This window comes from Danio rerio, chromosome 14 (assembly GCF_052040795.2).
Source record: "Danio rerio strain M-AB ecotype USA chromosome 14, GRCz13ab, whole genome shotgun sequence".
In the NCBI taxonomy this organism is placed as follows: Eukaryota; Metazoa; Chordata; class Actinopteri; order Cypriniformes; family Danionidae; genus Danio; species Danio rerio.
In genome coordinates this window covers 6,443,765-6,470,463 of record NC_141034.1, presented here as the reverse complement: position 1 = coordinate 6,470,463, position 26,699 = coordinate 6,443,765, and the positions used below count along the sequence as shown (strand labels likewise).

The window sequence follows — 26,699 nt, the reverse complement described above, 5'->3', positions numbered from 1 at the left end:
TACACAGTTTTTCTGTAATTGCACGTAATACCTTATACCCATAGAACTTCCTGCTGCTCTCCTGGTTAGACCTTAACTGCATTTCGTTGCGTTGTACATGTGTAAAGACAATAATCGAAAAAGAAAAAAAAACCTTGACATGAATGCGTACCAAAAAAATATCAGACACAAAAAGAGCAATTTTGCTTTTCTATGTTCTTTAATGTCTTTAAAAGCTGATATTGCATCAACACGTATCCTTAACAACATAATAAACCTCAAGATATCGCTCTGCCATGTCTCCGAACTCTTATTCTCTACCCAAAGACCTTATAAAAATAATATGAAGAGTGCCAAGGTCACTGGGTCTTAATACAAATTGTTTACCAAAATAATTGTTTTCTGTTGCAGAGAGAAATCATAAAAAGACATGCATGATTGCCATGCAAGAAGATTAACAAAGAAACAAAACAACAAAAAAAACATTAAAGAAAACAATCCAGTCTTCTCTCCGCATGTGAGGTGAACACAACTGTTGTTTCATTCTGGGTCAACTCGATTATTTTTTGTCTGCGTGGATTTTGTGTAAAGCAGCTGTCTTTCCTAAACAATTCATCAGGTGTGTCTTTGTCCATGGTCATAGATCGTCCTCTTTGTTCAGTCCATGTTTTTCAATGTACCGTCTGTGGGTGGGGTGAACAGAAAGAAAAGGATTCAGATTACTCAACAAATGAAACATGGTGTAAGATACTTCAGTTTTAATACAATTTCAATGTCAACAATTGTAAATGATATAAATTCTAGTTTTAAAATCTATATTTCCTGCATAAAGATATATGCATTTTTTACAATACTAAATAAATCTTTAAAGACAGAGTCATTGTAAGCTTTGAGGTTTTGCATTAATTCAAATTATTATTTAAAATAAATCATGGCTGTGCCTGAAGGCGTAGACAGCTGACTGTTGCCTGTTCTGGAAGCAGTGTTTGTGCACAAAGGTACCACGTAAAATGGATTACAGACAAAGCATGACGATTTAATAATAACAAAATAAAGATTTTGCTTAATACTAACTTCTTGCTAAAAACGCCATAAGAAGTGTAAAATGTTAGTCGAAACTTACATTCAAACACAAAATGACACTAAAACTGTGGTTCGAGACTTTACTTTTTATTTATTTATTTTTTAAGCGTCAGAAATAGAACACACAGGATTGTGGGAAATCAAACACATCCCACGTCTTCGCTCTCTTTGAAATTCAGTGAGAAGAAGGTACGTTCTGAGACAGGAAGTGAAGCAGAATTTGGATTTGAACGTGCCTTGATGCCTTGCCACATTGGGATTTTAAAGCTTTCAGAATGCAGCCCATGTTGAAAAGTGAAACTTGTATAGACTTTTAGCTCTTCAAACTACACTCTCAAAATACTTAAATATTTACATATATGTGCATAATATCACTTCAATTGAGTAGAATTGCCATCAGATGTAGGGCTGCACGATAGTGGAAAAAATTGACATTGCAATATTTTTTTCCCCTGCGATATATATTGCGATATTAAGAAATTCAGAATCGGGAGTTTTGAACTGCTCAAAAATTAAATAATCAATAATTCTATAATAATTTGGGTAATTTTTTAAGCATTTTTATAGAATATAAAACAATATATAAGTAAAAACACTGAACAAACATTTTTATAGTTTCTTTTGGGTTGTTTATAAAAAATATGACTTAACTGTCAATTCAGATAAATCAAGGATCTAATATGTTATGATATTAATACTAAATGTTGTTTTTACTGTGATAAAGGTGAGCTCATTTGGTAAATGTAAAAATGACACTTTATTATCACATTTAGGAATTAACACGAGTGAAAAATAAGTAATTTAACTTTTTATTCAACAATTACAAACTTTTTTATTACAACAATTATAAAACAGAAGGAAATATTTTATCACAAAATTGTAAAAATATAAAAACAGCTAAACACTAACCCCCTGAGAAGTTAAAAAAAACAAACATGTTATAAAACAAATAAATTGTAGAAAAGATAAACTTGTCCTTATAATTACCAACAATTAACTTTACAATAAATAAAATAATATGGCAATTATATATATATATATATATATATATATATATATATATATATATATATATATAATTATTTATTTATTTTTTTTTGCTTTGCATCGCACCTCCTGCGATGTGACAATTGCGGATGCGCACATCGTAATTTCGATGCTGAAACGATGTATCGTGCAGCCCTAATCAGATGATTGTAGTCCTTTATTGTAGTTCATTACATCATTACACACTCCTGTACCTTTTCTGATATTCATATACTTCTTCCATCATTCATTAAGTTTTAAAGCAGGGGTGCCCAAACTCGGTCCTGGAAGGCCAGTGTCCTGCAGATTTTAGCTCCAACTTGCCTCAACACACCTGCATAGATGTTTCTAGAAAGCCAAGTAAGAGCTTGACTAGCTAGCGCAAGTGTGTCTGATCGGAGTTAGAAGTAAACTTTGCAGGACACCGGCCCCCCAGGATCGAGTCTGGACACTGCTGCTTTGAAGACTTCGTTTTAAATTCCTTTGGTAAAGATACTCCAGGAATAAAACACTGAGCAGGCACTATGAAGTGCAAAATGCTAAAAATATCAGGCAATGTTTACAGTGGTCCCTCGCTATAATGCAGTTCACCTTTCGCGGCCTCGCAATTTCGTGGATTTTTGTGTGTGCAATAAACCCATCGCTAAGCCCTGCCCTTCTTAGTTACTGTTGCTACGCCTGTCAAGCTTTCATGCCTGGCACGCCTATTACAATGTGTATGCGCCAATGTCAGACAATGGTAGGGATATAATTTGTCATTTTTGGCAAACAGGTGAGATATCTGAGAAAGCCAGACAAAAAAAAAAACTGCAGTATGCATTACAGGAATATATTCACGACATAATAGGCAACCGATTAGAAAATAATTCAATCAAAATTAATGCTATGTTAGCCTAGCCGCCTCATACGCTAACCATTCAACAGCTTAGTTCATGCACAGCAGGAGAGGTGACACTTAAAAATAATCTAATAATAACTAATTAAACCATAATGTCTCTTGTTTAGCCAAAAAGCCTGATAGATTAATTGTACAATGAAATATAGCGTTACTAACCGACGAGGAAACATGCATGGACAGTGCTTCTACACAATTAATTCATAAAAAGAGCAGCCAGAAAGGGGAAATTGATGGATTTGTGCTGAATATTAGCATCATTGACCCATAACAATGTACAGTAAGTTACCTATAACTGTCAGTATGCTTGTGTGCTTTTTATAAATGACTGAAAAACAGTTGCGGGTAAAGTATATTTATAGCAAGTGCTCAGTTTGTGATCATATCTCTGTTTTGTTCTGTTGACTTGTAATTTCAAATATTCGTAGCTTGAAATAGATGGAGATATGACTGCTATTAGTATGACTATTATGGCGAGGGCTTAAACGGAGCAGTGCTCATGATATCGAGCGAATAAAGCTGACCGCTGGGAAACATAACCTGCTGTGTATTTTTATAGGAAACACAGTTTAGATCTTTTTAGGTTAATGTAAGAGGTGTGTGAGTTATTGTCGTTGGTCTACCACTGAATGTGTCAGGAATATCGAAAAAAACAACAACAACTTAGTTCCGCTCCTTTAGCGTCCCTCACAGAGCTTGATCCACGATGGCATTTCTCCCCTTAGGTTTTAGGTTTTGAAAAGGGAAAACTCCTGTCTAAACTTTCAGGATACCGGGTATCAGATTTGCACAATCCATATGCTTTGGCTTGTTTCCCTCGCTTGAAAGCTTGACAGAGCCCCAGCGTTGGTTGCTAAGCCACGACTGGTGGGTGGCGATTTTTGGGTGGCTTAGCGAAGGGTAAATTAGACATGCTTTTTTTTTGTTGTTTTTTTTACAGCGCATTGTTTTCTATGTCCTGATTGGTGGTAGATCACTGTCAATCAATCTCCTCCGTGCAGTTTTCTCCACAACAAACCCCACAATGTCGACGAGATGTACCGCACCTGCGGTACACCCAATAGGCAGAGAAAGATGCTAAAAAGTTGGACTTCTGGACATGCTAATAGAAGGTAGAAATTACATAGCTGTAGGATGCTATTACAGAATAAATGAATCTTCAGTTTGTTACGTTTAATTTTACAGCCTGTAATAATTTAAAAAAATAAAGCTGACTACTTTGCAGGTATTTACCTATTGCAAGTTATTTTTATAACGTAACTCCCGCGATTAATGAGGGACCACTGTATATCCATAATAAATGCAATATTTTTTAGTCCACGGGAAGCAGAAGTTGCTTAAATATTTACTACAGTATGCTGACGTACTTGCATCTAAAACAAAACATTGAGTAGGGGGCGGGGCTTAGTTTGCGCATCATTTCCTCATAGCAAACTTAAAGGTCCTGTGAAGTGCTTTGAAATATGCATTTTTATTCGATGTTTGATGTAATCGTTACCAAATCATGAAGAGAGGATGGGAAAGTGTAACTTCTCCCCTTTAAAAAAACTGCCAGTAGTGTTTTGTTTTATCACCGCTCTGTCAGTAAGAGTGGGTGAACTCCAGAGCATCAAACGAAAAGCGTCTTGAAAGGGCCGGGGCATGACAGATACTAGAGAGCATTGGCTATAATGTGACGAGAAACTGAAGTATGAGGTAATGTGAATAAAACCGTTGAGCCATTTAGGCGGAAGTGATATTACAAGCTTTACATCAGTTGTATATCTACTAAACTTCCAAATTTTGTCACTGTTTTGGAGCACACTAGCTAACAGATACCTTAAACACTATAAATACTGATACTAACATCTAAAAAAGTTGACTTTAATTTCATGGGACCTTTAATGGAAAGAAAGGGCATTAATATGCAGGTGCTATGGAAACCCTCAGTTTGACATCAGCAGAAAGGGCTGCCGCTCCAAACGTGGAATCAAATGAGCAGACTTTGATTGAAGATATTTACAAATATTTAAGTCGATTAACTTGCACTTAAGAATAACAATGTGAGCTAGCGGGCTTTAAAATATAATTGTAGTCTTCTGAAAACAATTACCTTCTTGCATATTCATATAAGGCTTCTTTTCTTTCCTGTAGAGACATGTGTCTGTCTATGGGTGATCTCCCGAAGGATTTGGCAGCTGGCTGTTGGATGAAGAATACACAGACACTTTTATATAAATATCCTGTGAGACAAAAGGCTTCAAAGGTGCTATTTATAGGTAAATTCTCTAACACAGGCCATGCAGGGAGGAGGCCATTATATAATTGTACATCAAAACTGTTTTTTTGTGCTGCAATGTAAAATACAATACACTTTTTCTAAAAATATGAAAAATTTAGGACAATATGGAATGAAAACAAACTTGCTAAAGAAATTATTAAGTTCCCCAGCATTTATTCAATGAGGGATGTGAGAGTACCTTTAAATTAGGTGAGGAGACCATTGCAGATGGTGTGGAGGAAGCTGCTGCTTTCCCTGGACCCGAAGGCATTGTCATAGCAGCCTCTGAGTTGAACTGATCGGTTCGCTCCAGCAGGTTGGTTATGGTTGTGTCCACACAGTTGGTCTGTACTGTACGCAGACAAATAAAAGCTGTTACCAAACCAAATCTACACTAGCTGAAACTGCATTGCTTGAAGGATAGTTCAATATGTTTACATCCAAGGATAGAAATAGATTAATGCAGGAAATTGCATAGAATATTAGTGATTAAAGCACTGTATCCATCCAATGAGTCAAGGAGAACACAATTGTCACTTCCTTAAAAACTGGCCACAAAAAACTAAAAGGAAAATTGAATTTGCTGTGGTAGGAGAAGCCACAGCGGGCCTTTTTTTATCATATAATAAATCACCTGCGCCTCAGTAGTTACAAGTCGAAACGCAACAAACATGCTGTGGATTTTGGAGACACTCAAGAAAGTTCTGGAGGTAATAATACTGAGCCACTTTGATGATGGACTTTATCTAAGGGTCTTTAAAATGACCAAAACAACATTTCAGATGTCTTACAATGTATCCCATTAAGCTTCTTTTAATGCTGTGTACCAAAATGCGCACAAAAATGGGTATATGATAAACAGCTATCTACTCTCTTTATTCAGCTAAACATAAAATAAATATAGTTGAAGTAAGCTGTAAACCGTCAACCATTGTCTTCTATAGTATTGTTTTTTCCTACTATGAAAGTCAATGTGTAGCGAGTGGTGCGGGACCGGGAGCAGTGAGAGTGATACAAGGCTGGTGTTGTGAGTGTTAAATGGTCACCTGTGTGCACCACCTGTCTCGAGTCTCATGAAGGAGCTCTGGAAACTTAAACGGAAGAGACCCAGTGGAAAACGAGAGAGGAGAACCAGGCCTGGAGACTATTTACTTTCAGTTCAACGGTGGTCACAAAGGACTGCCGCTGCCAGTTTGTTTTAACTTTATTATCATTCTCAAAATTATTTAAAGTTTGCCCACCTTTTTTTTTTTGAGATGCACATCATAATTTTGCCAAGTATGATGGAATCCTGGATTAACCTCTATGTTTATCCTGGAACAAAATTTTTGTTTGAAAATGTAATTTATACCTCTTCCCTACCAGTAAGCCCAACCATAACTGTTAACTATTCCCGAAATCACGAGAATAATAGTTGAATAACCATTATGTGGAAGTGCATAAACCTAACATTTAGGCCTAAACTTAACATTAACTGTAAATGTATCCCTTAATCCTGATTAGCTGATTGAAATGTAGTTCCAGGATCAACATTGATGTTAATTTAGGAACATGTACTACTTGGTGAAATTAGGTTGGCGCTTCCTGATGTCCAGGGAGCCATCAGCTTCAGTTAATCTGTAATTCAGTGAATTTGATACTAAAATCCAAGTAAAAATCTAAATTTGCAATGTTTTTTTGTCAGCACACGTGAATGAATGTAAAAAAATAATGAATCTGTTGTTAATTAAGGTAAATTACGGTTGTTAAGCAAGGTTAATTAAAGTAAACAAGTTAATCCACTGAAAGAAAATGTCTGTTTTGGTAATTTTCAATCAAAGTCTGATCATTTGCCTCTGCATTTGGAGTGGATGTAGTTATATGTTGATGTTGGTTTGAAAACTTCACCCCCGATATTCTTAACCATGGCCCGTCACGCGAGGCGTCAGCGGCAACGCTTCCCATTCACTTTGAATGGGTGAAGTCAATCGTTGTCGAACTGAAATGTGGATCCGTTGGCACCACTTCAGTTGGAAATTTTTTCAACTTTTTCAAGCCTCAATGGAAGCATCAGCCAATCAGATCGCTTTATGCAAATATTCCAGCTCAGCCAGTAGCTTATTTTATTTGCCTAACTTCAGACACGCCCTCCGTCAAGCATTGACGCTGAAGCCCAGTGTGAATCTGGCATTACCGTTAGTTTGCTAAAAGCGAATGATGCACAAAAAAAGCTTCACCCGCTACTCAATAGTCCATTTCAGTTGGAAGTGTCAACATAGTGAAAATAAGTCTCAGTATATACACAAACATTAACAAATAATTCAATACTGCAATGCATTATGGGAGAAACACATACGCAAGTCTCTGGTGATGACTGATACTGGGACGTCTGGCAGCACTTCTTTCACCTGCTGCGCTAGACGTGCTATCCGTGAGTCTTCTGCCCCTACACTTGTGCCCAGGAAACCCTGTGCCACTGTGCGAGGTCTGGCACCCAAATCTGAAGGCAAAAATACAGTTTGAAATTTCACACCAGAAGACCGAATGCATCTACTATACTGATCGAATCATCATAGTTTCATTTCTCACCATTGAATCCGTTCTTACTTGAATGTGCAGTCTGAGGGGCGCTGTGTCTTTTTCTTTTGATGTGTTCAGCTTTGTCTGCTTTGGTGATCTGCGTTGAGATCACACCCAGCTCCGTGGCCAGTAGCTGACGGGAAAACACACAACGGACATTACGACAAACCACACCAAACAAGTCAGAGCTTTGATCAGGACAATACACGCATCTGAAGATTATGAGGATGAAAAGCCATGTGAGCGGACAATGAGAAAATGGTTTGTTTAAACAATGTTATTCACCCATGTGTGACATTAGTAAAAAAATGGTTTTACATCCATTTAATTTTAAGGCATATCAGAGAGCATTCACTGCTACAGAAGCAAGACTTGTGAACTGTCAACAAGCTGTAATCTGAGTATTGGTAAAAAAAAATAAAAAAACATTTACATTATGTAGGACTAAGCAAATTCAATCACAATTTTTTTGTTGTGTGAAATTGGACTAAAATACCTAAACTACAGTTCAAAGGTTTGAGGTGGGGTGTTTGCAGTTAGGTTACAGTAATAATTAATAGTAATAATATAATAATAGTAATAGTAATAATTTTAAATATTACAGAGAAAAATAACCTCATGATCCTCCAGAAATCATTTAAACACATATTTGGTTCTCACAAAATGTTACTTAGTTCTTGGTGTTAAAAACAGATGCATGTTTTGCATTGTATAGAACATCATTTATTTGAAATACAAAATTTTGCAACACTGTAGATTTCAATAACATAAAATAAAATAAAAATTAAGTGAAATAATATGAATAAAATAAAATTTATAAAATGAATAAAATAAAAAAAACTAAAATTAAATTAAGTTAAATTAATAAAAAAAAATTATAAAATGAATAAAATAAAACTAAAATTAAATTAAGTTAAATTATTAAATTTAAAAAAATTTAATCCAGTAGGGTTCCAAAAGTAAAACAAAATTTTTATCATTTTTAACATCTGATCAAGCTTAAAACTCAGACTTGTTTTGAGCTCCCATCATTTACATTACCTGAAGTAAATTTTATTTTAAAAAGGAAGTGTAAGTAAGAAAGTAAAGGTAATTGTACACTGAATCCGAAATTTTCGCCCTTATTTCTTACACATTAAAAAATAAATTCAACCTCACGTTGTGTGTATCGTAGACACACTGGCTCCGAAACTTTCGTCCGTCATCAAAAAATTCAAAGCTGGTTTGATTTTTTTCTGGGGTTTTTTTTTTGCATCCGAAAAAGCACTTTAGGAGGTAATTTGACAGTTCAGAGCCACCGTACAAGTGAACGGCAAAATACAGAATGCCGTCACTTGAGCCATAGAAAACTATATGACAAACAGAGTGCATATTATATGTGACAGAATGTGGTGGACAGTTGAGAACCCCTATATGCTGGATTCTGAGACTAGTGCACATCTGCCCAGCTGCTGTTTAGGGAGTGGGTGTGTGTCTGTGGGTACATACATTTGTCGCACAGACCATATACATTTTAATCGCCTCATGGTCCGTTGCTCGGATGTCAACGCGGCTGCCGTCTAACATAATATCTGTAGGTACTGCCAGTCTCTGTTTCGGAATTATTTACGTATACTTGTAAAGTATTGCAAGCAATATATTAAAATACTACTTTTTTCCTGAAATAAACTTCGCTTTTGGGCATAATCCAGCACAGCTCTTTGATAATGAGCTGAACTCTCATTCTAGTATTGGATGAACATAATATGTAGTAGGTGTGTAATTAGTAGGGGCGGATTAATCTAATACATTTTTTTACCTGTAGATAAATCCTAAATTTGTAACGACAGGCCTGTAGCCAGCCCGGTGAAAGGGGTGGTTCTTTATCTCTCAAAAAGTGGACTTTTCTGCAATTATACCCCTTATTTTCTATTTAATTGTGAGATTTCAATACATTTTAAGCACTATTTATAGCTGAATTAGCTTGCCGGATGGTCATCATAACCACATCTTTTGATGTACCAAAAATATTAACAAAAGATTTACAATAAATAAATATGAAAAAAACACAATCACACATAAATTACATCATATATCATTAGAAAACATATATATGAATCAGTTTTAAACTTAAAACAAGCCTATTGTCATTTAGGCAAATTATAAATAACAAACTGGCAAGCACACTCAACTTTCCTCAGTCAGAATTTGACCATTTGAATAAAAATAATAATAATAAGGTAGAGCTTTACAATTTATCTAGCCTCTCTTGTTAAAAAAAAGAGTGCTTTTGATCAGCTAATTAGTATTTAAATTCATTTTAATATGGGCCACTTTCGTTCCTTCACGCCTTTTTATTGCTCTTTTTTTGTTTTAAGAGTAAGGCCCAAGATTTAGAATAAAACCTGTAAACTGTTTTCTCTATTTAAAAACAATACAGTAGCGAAAGATGACTTTTCTTATGACAGACTGTATGTTTTCTAGCAGCTGGATGTTGGACTCGATGTTGCTTGCATTGGCCAAAACTATTCAGAATTATGCTTATTTTTTATTTTCACTTATTTTGATGGCATATCAGTCAATATAGGACAAATGAGCTCATGTTTAGGACAAATTCTGGATCTTTGTCCGTCAGGGGTGGGTTTTTCGAATTTCTCCTAGCTACGGGCCTGAACGATCACAGAGAGATTGCCTCTTGTGTCATTAAAATCACATGTTTAGTAATTTTTCACAGTACGGAATATTTTACAATATATTTTTATTCAGTTGATTATTTGTTCCTTTTATTTTTAATAAAACACAGGTTCTAAGTTCTGTTTGTTCAAACCAAAAGTGTCTTGCAGTACTGTTTTTGTTATGAATGGAAAGCAAAGTACATTTGTCTCCTCCTCTTTTTGGCTGCTCTGAAAAAATGGACTAAAAAACCATAATGTGATCCGAAACGTGAGATTTATTATCCATTACACCTCTAATGAGTAGCACATCCCCTATCCTTTGAAGAAGATAGAGAACAAAGCATAACTGCTGGAATTGACTCCAAAATGTTTTGCGTTTTTTACAGAATGGATTAATTAATACGCATTAGGGTTGGGCGATGTCGCACAATTTGGTATCGTATGATGTCTAATATGTTTTTGCATGGCATCGTCGTCATAGGTGCCGATTAATTAAATATAAATAATTAATTAATTCATAACGAATTAATTATTTGTAGCCTACAGTTTTAACTACCTGACCCGCATGGTCTTTGTTTTACCCATACCTAGGGCCGGACGGAATCTGTGGACATTTTTTGCTATTTCTGCAGCGAATTTTGGTAAAAATCTGCGGATTTCTGCAGAATTATTTTGGGAGTATCATAACTAAAACCTTAATATATGAAATAAAAAAATAATAAATTTTTAACTTTTATTTAATGTTTAAAATGCAAATCCAATTAGATTCACTTTATTTAGTAAACAAAACAAGTCTCTCATATGTTAGCTCTACTAAAAGACAGAAAATACTACTTTACAAACTGCATTGCACATAAATCAGATGAACATTTTAATATTAGTCAATAATATTACTGAAATTAATTTAAAAACATTTTACACACATTTACTCAAGCAAATAAACAGAATTATTGATAGGCTAAAAATCTGCGGAATTCTGCGCGCGCAGATTCTGTGTGGGCCTACCCATAACCAAACCATAAATGAATAAAGATAAGTTACACACAAAATTACCACCTGTCAATCACTTTTTTTCGCGGAACTTGTGAATAGGCGTGAATAGGCAGAGTGATTGGCGTCTTTATAACGGCGTCGACAGACTTGGTTTGTAAAAGGGTGCACAACCAACAGGAACCAGCCAACAGTATCTGAGATTTTCTTTTCACTAAGTTACTAAGTACAACTGTGAAAGCGAAAGATTGAACCAGTCTACTGACCCCGCTGACTGCCAGGACCCGCTGTCTCGAGCGCATGACAGTGTGTGTGTGTGTCTGTGCCTGTGTGTCTGTGCACGTGATGTGCGTTTTCAGCAGTAGTGTGGAAGGAGGGCTGCTGCTTAGAAATGCTAGATGAAACACCAGAGTGGTTGTGGATTGTTTTCGTTCTAAAATGGCACTCAAAAACTAAGACCTATTAGTGTAATCGGGGCCTGAGTGTGTATTTTTTAAGAGCGGATTTGCAACGGGGGTGGGGCGGAAGATTGCAATGCCGGCTCAGCATCGTGGTGTCTGTTGGCCAGCGGCGATGGACGCTGGCATCGTCTATCGGCCCAACCCTAATACGCATCAGTTTTTCGCATATGTATAGGAAAAAAACGGATATGAGACTTCAGTGTGCAAAGACCTTAAGTAAGTAAATAAATAAATAAGTAAATAAGGACGTTTTACCCCTTGGACTTTGCTGGCAAATTCTTGATGTGTTTCACCATCTTCTTTAGACAAAGGTGGAAGCCATCTGAATGAGAGCATTGCAGAACAACTACTCAGAAGCTTATCACAAACTGATCAAGAACATTTAATTATCCATCTATTAAGACATTGTTGCTTCTTATTCTTAGTTTATTCACTCTACATGACATTTACATCATCTAATTGTCAATATTACACATAACTAAACATTTAAACATTCAAGCAAAATTAATGAAAACAATTATATAACAACAAACAGGTATGCAATTCAAGACTAAATCAAAAACTTCTCTTATAAGCTGCATGCATCACAAATTCTAAGGCTAATAAAACACTAAGAAGCTTCATTATTGTCGTATTACCAGTGCTGATCTGTTGAGAGCAGCAATAGGGGATTGTACGTTTAAATACTGCCACTGGACAAAGGAGAGACTGTAATATGTAGTACCTTACATGGTACACTGTGAACGGTACAAAAAAGGTCCACAGCAGCTCCGTCAGCCATGACGATTCTGGTGTACTCTGACAAAAAGAAACAGAGAGAGAGCTTTTATAATGTTGCAGATGCTAATGCTGAACACAATCATGTGCTTGTTGATGACTTATTACTGAAGCGATCTTTAGCATTGAATACATAAGCAGGCCATTCAGAAATCGTCAATGGTATTACCATCACAGACATGAACACATTAACATATGACCGCCCGCATTTACTTATACTAGCCATCCAGTATTCAGCAGCAGATGTTTTTGCATGCAAATCAGGCAAGCAAATCCAAAACGGAGGTCATTTACATATGTAAGATTTAAAGCTACAGCGGCGTGATTTTGTGAGCACTTAAAAGCAACTGTGATTATATTTAATTTTGGAAAATAAAAAAATTATAATAAAAACTGTCAGATTTGGGTCATTTTATTATTACTGTCATAAGGGCTGCATGATTAATCGAAAAAAGATCACCATCTCGATTCGACCCTACACCTGATCCTAATTCAGCTTTTCTACGATTCAGCCAATTATATTTTCAAGGTCAGGATAGAAGCGAGGCAGTCGCACAAGTCTTCACAGCAACATTGACACCTTTAAATGACGTTACAAGTGTCACATACTGTATTTATAAGGTATAATTCACCCAAATATGTGATTTTTGTCTTCATGTAAGGATGTATTGGCGGCCTAGATCACACGTAAGCTGACTACCGAGTCAGCTACCGAGAATGTATGCGTGCCGCTAATGACACCTAGGCCATATCCCAATTCTACTTTTGTACCCCTACCCCTTCGCCCTTGCAACCGAGGGTTAAGCGGAAGGGCTTCAAAATTTACCCCTAAGAATTGGAACAGCACTACATCACCTGCACAGGTCATTATATGTCCTCGCGATCTTTTGCTTCATGTGAGTTCAGATGATGGCGACTACTGTAGTGATTCCAGTTGTGTTATTTTTTGGTATTTATCTTCAGGATATCACTGAAGCCATGTATTATGTTATCATAATGATCTAATGTGGCAATAAGATCGTAACAGTACCGGCCATGTACATTAATGTAAACACACCAAAAACAACATGAACATTATAGCAGACACTGTAAAAAGCCCATTTCCAGTCACTAGACTTTTCAGACAGGGTATTCCAGTGTCATAGAGTGTCAGAATGTTGTGCGTTTGCTGTACAGAAGTTATCATTAGGGATTATAGATCGAGAATAGATAGCAAAATTTAGCGTTTTTATTTTAGCGTTTTTGTAAAAAGCATGATGGTAAAACACGAACGTGATTATGAATATATTAAAACGGGTTTGTTTGTTGTAAAAATTTGTAATAATGACAAAACAAAATACTAATTAGTGGATCTCTTTACTTCCGGGTGCAGCTGGGAAATTTTTCCTACCCCTTGGTTTCGAGTGTGGTCCTGAAAAATCTTCATTTGAAGGGGTGTATACCCCTTGCCCTTAGCCCTGCGCCTTCAAGCTAAAGAGAATTGGGACACCACTACCCCCTCACTGGCACGCGCAAAACGAGGGGTAGGGGTAAGAGAAGGGCTAAGGGGTGGAATTGAGATTGGGCCCTACTTTAGTGAACAGTACCTGCATAGGCTGTGAATAACAGGTAATAACGTTGTTAATAACGTTCAGTTTGTTGCACAGAGCGATCGTTTGAGGGCCGTGCGGGAGGTTTGATTTGCATGTATGTGTTTTTTTCCCACAGTGACAGCAGCCATGAGCCGCACTCGGAAGTGAAAGTGAAACCTGCGCACACATGGTTTAGAATAGATGATCATATTGTATTTTGAAGTTATGATTATGACAAGCATTTGATATGTTTTTTCTTTCATAGCTAACACAAAGTGTTGTGCATAAAAATCAATGTTTACTGTGTCAATATAACAACCCTAGCCTATATATATAATGTTGAAAATAATGCAAGAAGGAATCTGATAATAACAAAATTCTAATTTTGCCAGTGAAAACAAATGGTCTAATAATGTTGTCAATGACAAATGACAAGCACATATTATTAAACATAATAAATCAACTTTATAATTATGAATAGTTATATTCTGATGTCATTATTTTACTGTGAATTAACAAACAGGACATATTGAAAGTCTGTTCAAGTCCATCACAATGACTATACAAATGTTTGCATTTTACGCAACAGTCGACCTACACATAGACCTAATATTATAAGTATTGTTTTATCATATGTTTAAGAATTAACAATAATAATAGGCTAACCATCTAACCTTTATTTTACATTTACAGAATCATGAAAAAAATCGTGATCTTGATTTTAAGCAAAAAAATCGTGATTCACATTTTTGCTAGAATCATGCAGCCCTAGCTGTCCTCCTACATGATAATATACTCCAGGCGATGAACCAATCAGAAGCTATATGAAGTTTAAAGATCCTGTGTAGTGCTTTGAAATGTGCATTTTCATTTAATGTATGACGTAATCTCAACCAAAACACGAAGAGAGGGGGGGCACAGTGTAGCCCCTCCCCTTTTTATAAAACAGCCAGTAGACTTTTGCTTTATCACGCCAGTGAGAGTGGTTGAGCTCAAGCAAATCAAATGTGAAGGGTCTTGAAGGGGGCGGGGCATGTCAGATACTCGAGAGCTTTTGATTGGTTATGATTTGATGAGAAACAGTTGATCCATTTAGGCAAAAGCAACAAACTACCAACTTTACATGTTTATATCTTCTAAACGCAAAAATTGTCACTGTTTTGGTGCTCACTACCTTATAGATATCCAAAAAAACAAACAATACTGATACTAACATCTTAACTTTATTTTTATTTAATGGGATGTTTAATGGAACTTGAATTTGCACCAATAGGATTGCACAGTGGGTTTGGCAACCCAAAAAGAAAATAGGAAGCTGCAAAATTATAACTCAAGTGATCAGGAAAACATCCTGTCATTGTTTTCTTACTATGACTTGTAAGGATGTGACAAAATGCAGTTTTTTTTAATGGTTTGCTTCTGTGGAAACAAGGAAAACTGTGATTAACAATATCATATTTGGAGGCCTGCGATGTCAAAAAGAAAGAACACCCTTATGTAATACTGCAGCTGAGAGTAGATCATATACACAACTCCAATGTTCACCAAAAACTAAATAAAACCATTTTGTAATGCTGTAATAGAACTAAGAGGTCACTATTATAAAATCTGTTGAACTTTGACAGTCCTTCAATCTATTGCACTGTGAATCACTTATTATTAGTGCTGCTATAAATACCCTCCTGATGAGCCACGCTCGCACAAAGACCCTCTTGTGTGTATTAACAGGAACTCTAGGCTACAAAAAACAGCTCTAGACTTGTCTTATTATTTTTCAGACACATTTAAATGTCTGCGCAGCATTGACATACACACTGCAGACTACATTCGCGTTTAAAGGCACAGTGTGTAATTTTCGCCACTAGACGGCGCATCTTCACAATAAACAAAAGCGCAGTTTGATGATGCCATGACTGTGGAATCGTGGGAGTTGTCGTCTTCATTACACCCTACAGGACTCTTTTAGAAATCCTGCTGATTGATTTATTCATTAAATGCGTTTCCATTGTAGTTTGTGTGCATTTTATCTTATTGAGTAAAAAAAATACAAAAATCACACTCAGTTGTGTGCACACTTTTTTTTGCTTTATGTGCATTTTACTTTGTTTTATGTGCATTTTTAAAATTGACGCACATCTTGATGTTTCCATTATGGATTTATTATGTGTATATCCACAATGGGTGGATGGAAATAGCTTATGACAAAAGAGGATAACAAAAAAAGAGGGTTTAAAAGTAATTACCACAGCGATGAAAGGCCTCTTCACCAGCAGTGCCACAGGCTGAATAGAGTCAGACACAGAGAAAGGCCATGAGCTGAAGAGAGAAAAGAAGTCAGGCTTGCTTGTAAAAAATGTTAGCTTTCCTAAAAAAGAAACGTCATCCAAAAAAAATATGGCAAAGTCGGTGTCAGCTGATTTACAGGCAGTAAGATCAGTAAAGCCTGATCTTAGACCCTTTAAGAAAGCTTAGATAATACCTGGCAACCCTCCAAGAACAAATCTACATTTAATCAGCAGATTCTCAACATTTAAGTAATATCAACACGAGACTGTCTATTTACAGTTACATGTGAAATAAATGAAATCACCTTCATCATAAACAGCAATCAGGGCATTCACACTGTAAACACTAAGTCACTGTTTGCTAAATGAATGACTTCCTTTACTGATTTCAGGTAGATTACGGTTACATACAGTGGCCTTAAGAAGTGTTTGCATACCTGATAATATTCTATATAATATACTTGATAATATACTAGATAATGATTTTAAATGAAATCTAGATTATGAAAATATACATTTATTTAAGGAAAGCAAGTGTTTGATTTAGTATTTCAAATTTCTTTTAAAAGCATAAAAATATACCAGACACAAGAAGTAAATTTTTGTCATTTATGTGCTTTTTTCAGGTTTGTTTCCCCTCTGTCCGGACAATTCCATACTGCCTCCATAATACTACATTAAGGTCTGAACTCTCTGACATTTCATCAGCAGTTTCTGTCTATAAATATCATAAATTTTCATAAGTATCACAGAATTTCATAATCAATATTATTATCTATAAATATAATTATTGTTCAGGTGAAGAGCAAGATTACTATAGTATTTTTTATAGAAATATGAATAATTATACTAAAATGACATCTAATGGTGGCCAAGGACTTTTGCACAGATATATATATATGGTATAATGCACACACACACATATATATATATATATATATATATATATATATATATATATATATATATATATATATATAGTAAAATATTAGCCTCCCTGTTTATTTTATTTACCTAATTTCTGATTAACGGTTTTTCAAAATATTTCTAATCATAAAAGTTTCAATAAATCATTTTTAATAACTGATTTATTTTATTTTCGCCATGATGACAGTAAATAATATTTGACTAGATATTTTTCAAGACACTTCTATACAGCATAAAGTGACATTTAAAGGCTTTACTAAGTTAACTAGGCAGATTAGGGAATTAGGAAAACTATTGGATAATTATGGTTTGTTCTGTAGAAAACTATGTACTTTAAAGGGACTAATAATTTTGGACATTAAAATGGCTTTTAAAAATAAAGAACTGCTTTCATTCTAGCCAAAATAAAACAAATAAGGCTTTCTCCAGAAGAAAAAAATATTATCAGACATACTGTGAAAATTTCCTTGCTCTGTTAAAGGGGGGCTAATAATTCTGACTTCAACTGTGTATACACACACACACACACACACACACACACACACACACACACACACACACACACACACACACACTTGAATTGCTTGTTATTTCTAATATATATATATATATATATATATATATATATATATATATATATATATATATATATATATATATATATATATATATATATATGAAATATGATGAAAAGTGCTATATAAGATAAACTTGATTAAAAGACCCAGGTAAATAAAGAGAAACAAATGTTTTATCTAGCTCTGTGATATTAAAGTACCTGAACTTGAGGAGGCCGGTCCGGCCGTTGGTGGTGTCCTCCTCTGGGAAGAGCAGGAGGGGTAAAGTGTCAGGAGATGAGCAATACCTGTGGAGGGTCTCCGTGAGCTCCGTCCTGCTCCCTACACCCTGACCCAGCTCCATAAAACCCCTTGCCCAGCACAGGAACCCCACAGGGCCCTCCAGCAGTGGCTGAACACACAGAAGCAGAGGAAAAAAAACATAATTATACAGTGATTCTTAAGATAAAACAATAATTAATAATCTATAATAATAATTATTATTTTTTTCCCTTTAATTTTTTTTTTTACTTTTTAAAATATTTCCTAAATTATGTTTAACAGATCAAGGAAATTTTCACAATATGTTTAATAATATTGTTTCTTCTGGAGAAAGTCTTGTTTGTTTTATTTCGCCTAGAATAAAAGCAGTTTTTAATTTTTTAAAAACCATTTAAGGGACAAAATTATTCGCCCCTTTAAGCTAATATTTTTTTGATAGTCTACAGAACAAACCATCTTTATACAATAACTTGCCTAATTACCCTAACCTGCCTAGTTAACCTAAATAACCTAGTTAAGCCTTTAAATATGTCACTGTATAGCTGTATAGAAGTGTCTTGAAAAATATCTAGTCAAATATTATTTACTGTCATCATGACAAAGACCAAATAAATCAGTTATTACAGATGAATTATTAAAACTATTATGATTAGAAATGTGTTGAAAAAAATCTCTCCGTTAAACAGAAATTTGGGTTAAAATTAAACGGGGGCTAATAATTCTTACTTCAACTGCATATGTGTGTGTGTGTGTTTTTATGTATTCATATTATGTGTAAATTTTTTTGTCTAACTATCAATATTGTTTTTACATATTGTGTTTCCCAGTGTTTACTTGTAGTTAGTAAGATTTTAATCTTTATATACTTTTGAATGAAGTGACAAGGATGCATTTATGTGAACAAAAACAAGCCAAATAAAAAAGCAATATGATGCGTTAATTTTTTTAACATAGCATCATGCCACAAATACAATCCAAAACTTTTTTTTGTAATAATTAAATAAAAAATTTTAGCCCTAAGATCTAGATAGGCAGAAATGTACATAGTATGTTATGTACTGACAAATGTATTTTGTAAATATAAACTTTAAATTGGATTTGACTAACTGTGATTAATCGTTTGACAGCACCAAATAAAATAAAATAAATGCCATTTATTTACTTTACAAATGAAACCCGAGTCATCTCCCGCAGACCTAAAATCAAACAGATATGCATGACCTAAGAACTGAAACTAATTGTTAGTTACTCCTGCAGTCCTGCATCCAAACAAAGTAAACCATTTGAAGTGAGCAAACAGAGAGAAGAAAACCTCATTGGCTGGACTTTAGCCCAGCATTAAGTCAGCACAGTAGTCAAAGGAGAAATACAGCTCATTGTGTGAGCAAAGCAATGAAAGAAGTCAAAGGTAGTGCAGAGGAGGAGGAGAGATGACATCACTCTGGGAAAACACACGTTCCCACTTACCGTGTTACAGGAGGTCAGGAGGTTGATAATATTGTGGTCGAAATGTGTAACGTGATTGCAGACGTAAAGTCGGGTGGTTTTGTCCCGTAAGCGCGGGCTGTTCTGCTGAACGTGCAGACCCAGCACTGAACACATTATTCTCACTATAAACCTGAAACAACACACACACAAATAAACATTTATACACTGGGGTTTGTCCTTCGTACGTGGATTACTCAATTAGCTGCATTTGGATATAAAGGTATCTAAAGTTCATAAGTTTTCTCTTCGAACCACCAGGTGGCAGTCTTTATACTTTCATTTCGGGGGTGCAGATTGCATAAGTTTTATTAATATATATATATTTTTAACTTAACAGTACATACTTTCAGTATTTTCTTCGCTTGAACTGACCCGATCTAATCCTGTTTATATGAACTGAACCTGCTCCTGACCAGGTTAGAGCTACCAGAACTGATGCTATGACAACAACTCTCAGATCAGTTTTGAAGAACGTAACGATCCTAGATCGTGTTAAATCTTCAATAACCAAATCCAGCTAACTGAGTAATCCATGTATGAAGAACGGACCCCAGGTTCATTTCATATAAAAATTATTAGATCGGGTCATTTCCAGCAAAGACCAATGTCTTATGAAAACAGTACGTCTAAATTACGCCATAGCATTGCTGATATTATACTATCCTAAAACACACTATATTAGACTTATTATTAAAAATATGAATTGATTAAAATAATTCAAATTAACAAAGATATTAATTATGAAAAATTTTTATGTCATTAAGTCTCATAATAATTATAAACCTTTTTTAATAATTGAGGTCTGACAACATGCCTTGGTTTTTTGTCATTTTAATTTAAATATGTATTATCTGCAGCAGTGTTTTTGTTTGAAATGTAGAAAAATCAAAATTACAAACCACAGTAAAAACTGCATGAATTGCTAAATATAATATTAAGTTTGTAATTTCTTAATTATCAGAAAAGCTTTTATATTGTGTTACATTTAATAAGAAAATTTTTATGGAATTAATTTCTTCACTTTTAAATCGTCAAAAGCCACGGACACAAACAAAAATGTCACATTTAGAAATGCAGAGAAAGAAAAAAAGTCCATTAATGTTTGTATAATATGCTTCGTTTTACATATACTTGATAATAAAAATAAAAAAAGAAAGAAATGCAGATAAAGAAAAACCTGTCTTATGTGGAATTGTTGTTTTTTATTCATTTGAATCTTGTTTATTAACCAAAAATATTGTGATTTAAGGACTATTAATTTCAAAGATATGATTTCGATAAATATGAGAGCTGAAACAAATCTGCTTTATTCTTAATTATTATTAAACCTATTTAAACATTTTTTGCAGAAACTTTTTAAAATTATTTTCAGTTATTTCTTTTGGAAATTTATTGCAGTAAAACACGTTTAATAAAAATGTTGTATTGTGATGAAAAATAATGTAATTTGTAGCATCCTGTAACATAATTCATCATGTTTTAATTTGGTTTTATATTATTATTAACCTAGTAGGGCTCCACAACATTGGAAAAATCTGATGTTGCTTTTTTTTGGCGATAAATATTCCGATATGATTTCACGAGATAGTTTAAACAGCTCTATTTGACATTTTTATGGGGAGTCCAACAGTATTCAGGTACAGAAATTGAATAATCAGTGCAAAAAACACTTTTACTACTTTGCTTTGTCTCGTTCAAATTCCTAAAAATTCTTAGATATTGTTTTTTTTTTTTCAACTGCAGAAGAAATAGGGCAAAATTATTTTTTTCCTTAAAACAATCTCAATTATCTGCCACTGGGGTGAGTAAAACAATCTTGTTTTTGCTTTGAAACGTAGATATTTAGACTAGAAACAAAGCAAAACATTAATTTTAAAAAAGCTAAACTTTTTTTGCATAAATCATATAAATTCTGTATACAGTAATTAAATACAATTCTGTAGCGCCTAGTCAACAATAAACCAGACTCAGCATTGCCTATCTTTCAATGTAACTATTGCGTATGCAATATATCCATGCTAAAGCGATATATTGTCCAGCCCAAAAACCTAGCATCAACAAAACCTTTCCAAATATTATTCCACTCTTTATATTATGTCTTTCATTGTTGCGTTTACTAACCCTTAACGTTTCAGTGTGTGGTCTTACCTTCTGACAATACTATCAGGTAATGCACAGCTCACTAGAAACACATGGACACCAATAAATATTCGCAGTAGCATCAAACAGAAGCCGACAGGGGCGTACAGCAACAGCAGCAGCAGGATGAAGCGATCGTTTGGTAACCTGTAAACACAGATGACAGGAATAGTAACCAGCTTCGAGATCTATTTCTATTTCTGAGAACAGCCGCTTGGCAGAAATCATGATAAACAGTGCACATCAGAGAGAACTACAGAGTAACTACATGATGTTTACTAACTAGTGCAGTTCATTTAATCCAATATATTTGAGTTACACTAACCTTTCCCAGCACAACAACATCAGAAACTTAAGGCTGAGATGGAATCTCACAAAAATACAGAGTATATCAACATTTTTTTTGTCAGTTTGTTTGTTTGTCAAATTCATTTGTTTGTATGGTTAACATTTTTTGACATTTCCTTTATTCTTCATATCTAATTTAAAGTTTTAAATATTTTACATTTGGTATCATTTTCTATAACTTATATTTATTTATAGAAAATCTAAAATCGTCTGTTTTAACAACTTATTATCCTCCATAATTTAGATTCTTATACATTTTTTAAGGTCATGGGCGATTGTATAAGCGTTTTTGCTGAATATCGTGTTTATGACGGTGTATGTGACAAATTCATTTTAATTTCAGATTATTTAGCACATCATTGAGTCTATTTGCTGATTTAAATGTGTGTAAATGTATGTTTATTACATTATTATTTACTGCATTGCGCAAATGTTTATAGGGCTGGGCTGTATGACAAAAATCACATATATACGATACAATCATATCCTGATAACAATATATAACACGATATAGTACCATTTCTGTCAATTCAATCTGTTAATAGTTTATACATATTAACCACATGCAAAGGAATATTTCTTTAAATCATATATCTATATATACTCAGGATCTCTCATATTATTTAGCAAATTTTTATTAAAAATGTAGAATTATAAAATAATTATCCAAAATACAATTTAAGACACGTTTCAAAACAAATGATTTGTACGATATATATTGACTTGTAGCACAACCCTAAATGGTTATGTAATATATGTACAAAAACAGTTGTATTCTTATTACATACAAATACATTTGTAGGTTTTTGTATGTCAATACAGTTGTACTGACATATTTTCTTTCTTTTAGTACACTCAAAAAAAATTATTTTTGCTGCTCGTTCAAACTACACTTTTAAATAAGTTGAAACAACAACTTTCTAATGTTTTTTGGCACAAATTAATTGTTTTAGGTTCAATCAACTTAAATTTGTAAACATGAACAAGTTAACTTAATTATTTGTGTTGTGACAACATGAAAGCATAGTGAGAAACCCAGCATTTATCGTGTAGATAGGAGCAATTCCACGCAAATTTCAACCTTCCCATGAAAAAATGAAGTTTTTACTAAAATAGCGAAACCCTTTCTAAGTTTTTTGTGTAGGCTTGTATTTTACAGGACTGTAAAAATACCCAAAAATATCTCAGTCAATGTTCTTAAACAATTATATTTGATTTACCAAAGTCACACAAGTGTCAATTTCACATCCGTCACATCCATAACGGACAGACGTCACATCCATAACGAAGCTTTTTTTTTCTCATAAATACAAAAATGTTAAATAAAATCAAATCAATTATTTTTGTTCTATAGAGAGCCGACTCTCATCCTTTCGAATAACAATATTTCTTTTGGCTTGCGCAGTTTAATTCACAGAATTTCTATTTTGTAGACTGTAAACTTCCTAATTATTTTGGTCACATCCATAACATGTTTATTTTCCTTTTTTAAAACATAAAAATGTTTACTGATTGATATTTTCCTGATCCCATAACTCTGTGGTTAGTTGTTTTGGAAAGAATAAACAGATGTTACAATATAACGTTAACATGAATTTATGTTTTGAATTTTTACTGCAAATGCCACATCCATAATGCTGGAGTTGCTCAGCTATAAATAAATTTTAATTTCAGATTATTTAGCACATCATTGAGTCTATTTGCTGATTTAAATGTGTGTAAATGTATGTTTATTACATTATTAATTTATTGCATTACGCAAATGTTTATAGGGCTGGGCAGTGTGACAAAAAATCTCATATCATGAAACAAGTCATATCATATCCTGATAACAATATATAACACAATATAGTACCATTTCTGTCAATTCAATCTGTTAATAGTTTATACATATTAACCACATGCAAAAGAATATAAAATATTTCTTTATCATATTTTACTTTATATATGCTCGTTCAAACTACTCATTTAAATAAGTTGAAACAACAAAATTCTTACTTTTTTGGCACAAATTAATTCATGTTCAATCAACTTAAATTCGTAAACATGAATGAGTTAACTTAATTTGTGTTGTGACAACATGAAGGAATTGTGAGAAACACTGCATTTTAGTGTAGATATTTTATATGAGAAACTTTGTTCAACACAATTTACATAGTAAATGATATATTTATTTAATTTGTTATGTTTTTAATTACTACAATTTGAAAATAATCCCGCTTAAATTCGTGTATTGTTATTTCCAGAGATACCGAAAAATGTCCGCAGATTCTGTTTGGCACTGGTTATGGATTAATGACTTGGCTTTTGTGGAGAATATCAGCTGAAATATCATCATACATCTATGTAAACTTAATGTAGATCATGTGTACTGAATGCAACAAATCTTACTGATGTCAGAATCTCAAATACGAAGACTCGTTGTGCTTATACACATCGTGTGTTTACATGTTTCAATTACGACACAGCCAGTTTCGTAAACTGCATGAATGTCTTATAGAGCATATAGTACTGTTTCATTAGCATTTCTGCTAAACATTGTACAGTAAATTATTATAACAGTCCAAATAATTCAGAAAGCATTGATCTTTCCTATTGATATCCTGATGCACGGGTCTGAGTGTCATTTATGAGACGCTAACAGCCTTGACGCGGTTGTGTTTTAGAGAGTTTTGATGCTGTACATGCTAAGGCTAATTGTGTTAGCGCTGCAACTGTTTTCAAAGCTTTAAATGGGAGTAAATTACCGCTGGAAGTCGAACATCTGCTCAATCCCCCGCGTTTCCATTATTTAAAATCTTTCTGGGATATTTTCAAAGGCTGCTGCATACTATTCCTCGGGATTAAACGGAAGGTGAGGGGGGAGAAACGCTAGCCGCTATTAGCCTGTGCTGTTTTTCGCCATGTTGAGACGCGGCTGATGTTTCTAGATGAAGCGCAAAGAACTTCACGACAGAAAGGCGATCAGGCACTCCGGAGTAACTTCCGTGCTTAATCACGTGGTTTTTGGCAGCACATCTGATTGGTGTTTAGAAGTTGAATTTGTGTTTTCAAGATTTAAAACAGCTGTAATGTATACAATATTAATTGTTGTATATATAACGCTAAACACAAAACGAGCATCTATCTATCTATCTATCTATCTATCTATCTATCTATCTATCTATCTATCTATCTATCTATCTATCTATCTATCTATCTATCTATCTATCTATCCATCCATCTATCTATCTATCCGTCTGTCTGTCTGTCTTAATTCAATTTAATTCAATAATTGCTTTATTGGCATGACAAATGTTACAAATGTATTGCCAAAGCATTAATAAAGTTTACATAAAAAGATAAATAGTAATAAATAGTAATAGTTGTAAAAAAAGATATATACATATAATAATTAACCTTTAAGCATGATGAAAGTGCAGCGACCTCTTGCGGCGCCCTTGTAAAACTGTTACTCAAAGGCAAGAGTGGAAAAGCTGATGCATGAAACTTCGTCGTTCCACTTGAGTTTTAAAGGACAACTCACCTTTCAGCTTCTTATTTGCGTGCTTTTTTATATGCATTTTTCAAGTTGAAGGCTGACATCTTGCGTTATGGAATATGCATTACATACATTCCATACAGTGTGCAGTTTTTCTACCCTTTTTGTTGTTATGCGTGAACAATTAATAAGCATTTCATTGGAATCATTTTGATATATGGGTCATTCTGTAGAATTGGTTCTACTTTCCCACAATTGATATACGTATTGAAACAACAAATCTTGTCAAAAGCACCATAAATAAACTTAATATAAACATTAATAAGGGGCGGCTTAGTGGTTAGCACCGTCGCCTCACAGCAAGAAGGTTCTGGATCGAGTCCCGGCTGGGTCAGTTGTCATTTCTGTGGATGGCCATTTTCCTCTAGCATCAACAAGACATTTCTTTTTCTGACCATTCTCTGTAAACCCTAGAGATGGTTGCGCGTGAAAATCCCAGTAGATCAGCAGTTTCTGAAATACTCAGACCAGCCCGTCTGGCACCAACAACCATGCCACGTTCAAAGTCACATAAATCAACTTTCTTCCCCATTTTGATGCTCGGTTTGACCTAAAGAAGATCTCCTTGATCATGTCTGCATGACTTATTTTATTAAGTTGCTGCAATGTGATTGGCTGATTAGAAATTTGTGTTGACGAGCAGTTGGACAGGTGTACCTAATAAAGTGGCCGATTAGTGTATATCGTCTGTGATATTATCATAACTGTTGTTTCAATATATGCCAAATCATATGATCGACTTTTCTGAAACAGTCTGCATGGTATGATCTATGTGCATACCTCTTCTCTCTTAAAGATAGAATAGCTCTAGGTGTTCTTATCCGATATTTACTGTCAGATGTGTGTCTAGTAAATGTGCTTGTCGCATTTAAGCAGC

The 26,699-nt window shown here is 34.3% G+C and overlaps 1 protein-coding gene across 4 annotated transcripts; it reads right to left on the bottom strand.

Moving 5' to 3' along the window:
* Positions 1 to 180: 180 nt before the first annotated feature.
* On the bottom strand, positions 181 to 25,200 carry aup1 (AUP1 lipid droplet regulating VLDL assembly factor). Of its 4 annotated transcripts, none has more exons than XR_015506631.1 (12): positions 25,029 to 25,200; positions 21,943 to 22,080; positions 19,774 to 19,924; positions 18,246 to 18,436; positions 16,499 to 16,571; positions 12,637 to 12,705; positions 12,163 to 12,229; positions 7,812 to 7,935; positions 7,579 to 7,722; positions 5,443 to 5,594; positions 5,076 to 5,164; positions 181 to 662 (listed from the first exon to the last, which is right to left on the bottom strand). XR_015506631.1 is itself a non-coding variant. In XM_087280179.1 (12 exons), exons 1-12 carry the CDS (start codon positions 25,067 to 25,069, stop codon positions 617 to 619), a joined length of 1,290 nt encoding a protein of 429 aa, XP_087136305.1. In that variant the 5' UTR covers positions 25,070 to 25,200; the 3' UTR covers positions 181 to 616. The 4 variants fall into 4 exon arrangements, 2 of the variants coding, with proteins under 2 accessions (XP_087136305.1, NP_955984.2); XR_015506630.1 differs by having other exon boundaries at positions 7,830 to 7,935; XM_087280179.1 differs by having other exon boundaries at positions 12,632 to 12,705.
* Between the last annotated feature and the right edge of the window lie 1,499 nt (positions 25,201 to 26,699).

Bases quoted from the DNA above. Each gene is read 5' to 3' on its own strand.
- aup1 (XM_087280179.1), bottom strand. From the start codon at position 25,069: ATGGAAACGCGGGGGATTGAGCAGATGTTCGACTTCCAGCG. The intron at 7,723-7,811 runs GTGAGAAATGAA...TTTTGCCTTCAG, and splicing joins AAGTAAGAACGGATTCAATG to ATTTGGGTGCCAGACCTCGC. The intron at 5,165-5,442 runs GTACTCTCACAT...TTCATCCAACAG, and splicing joins TCTCCTCACCTAATTTAAAG to CCAGCTGCCAAATCCTTCGG.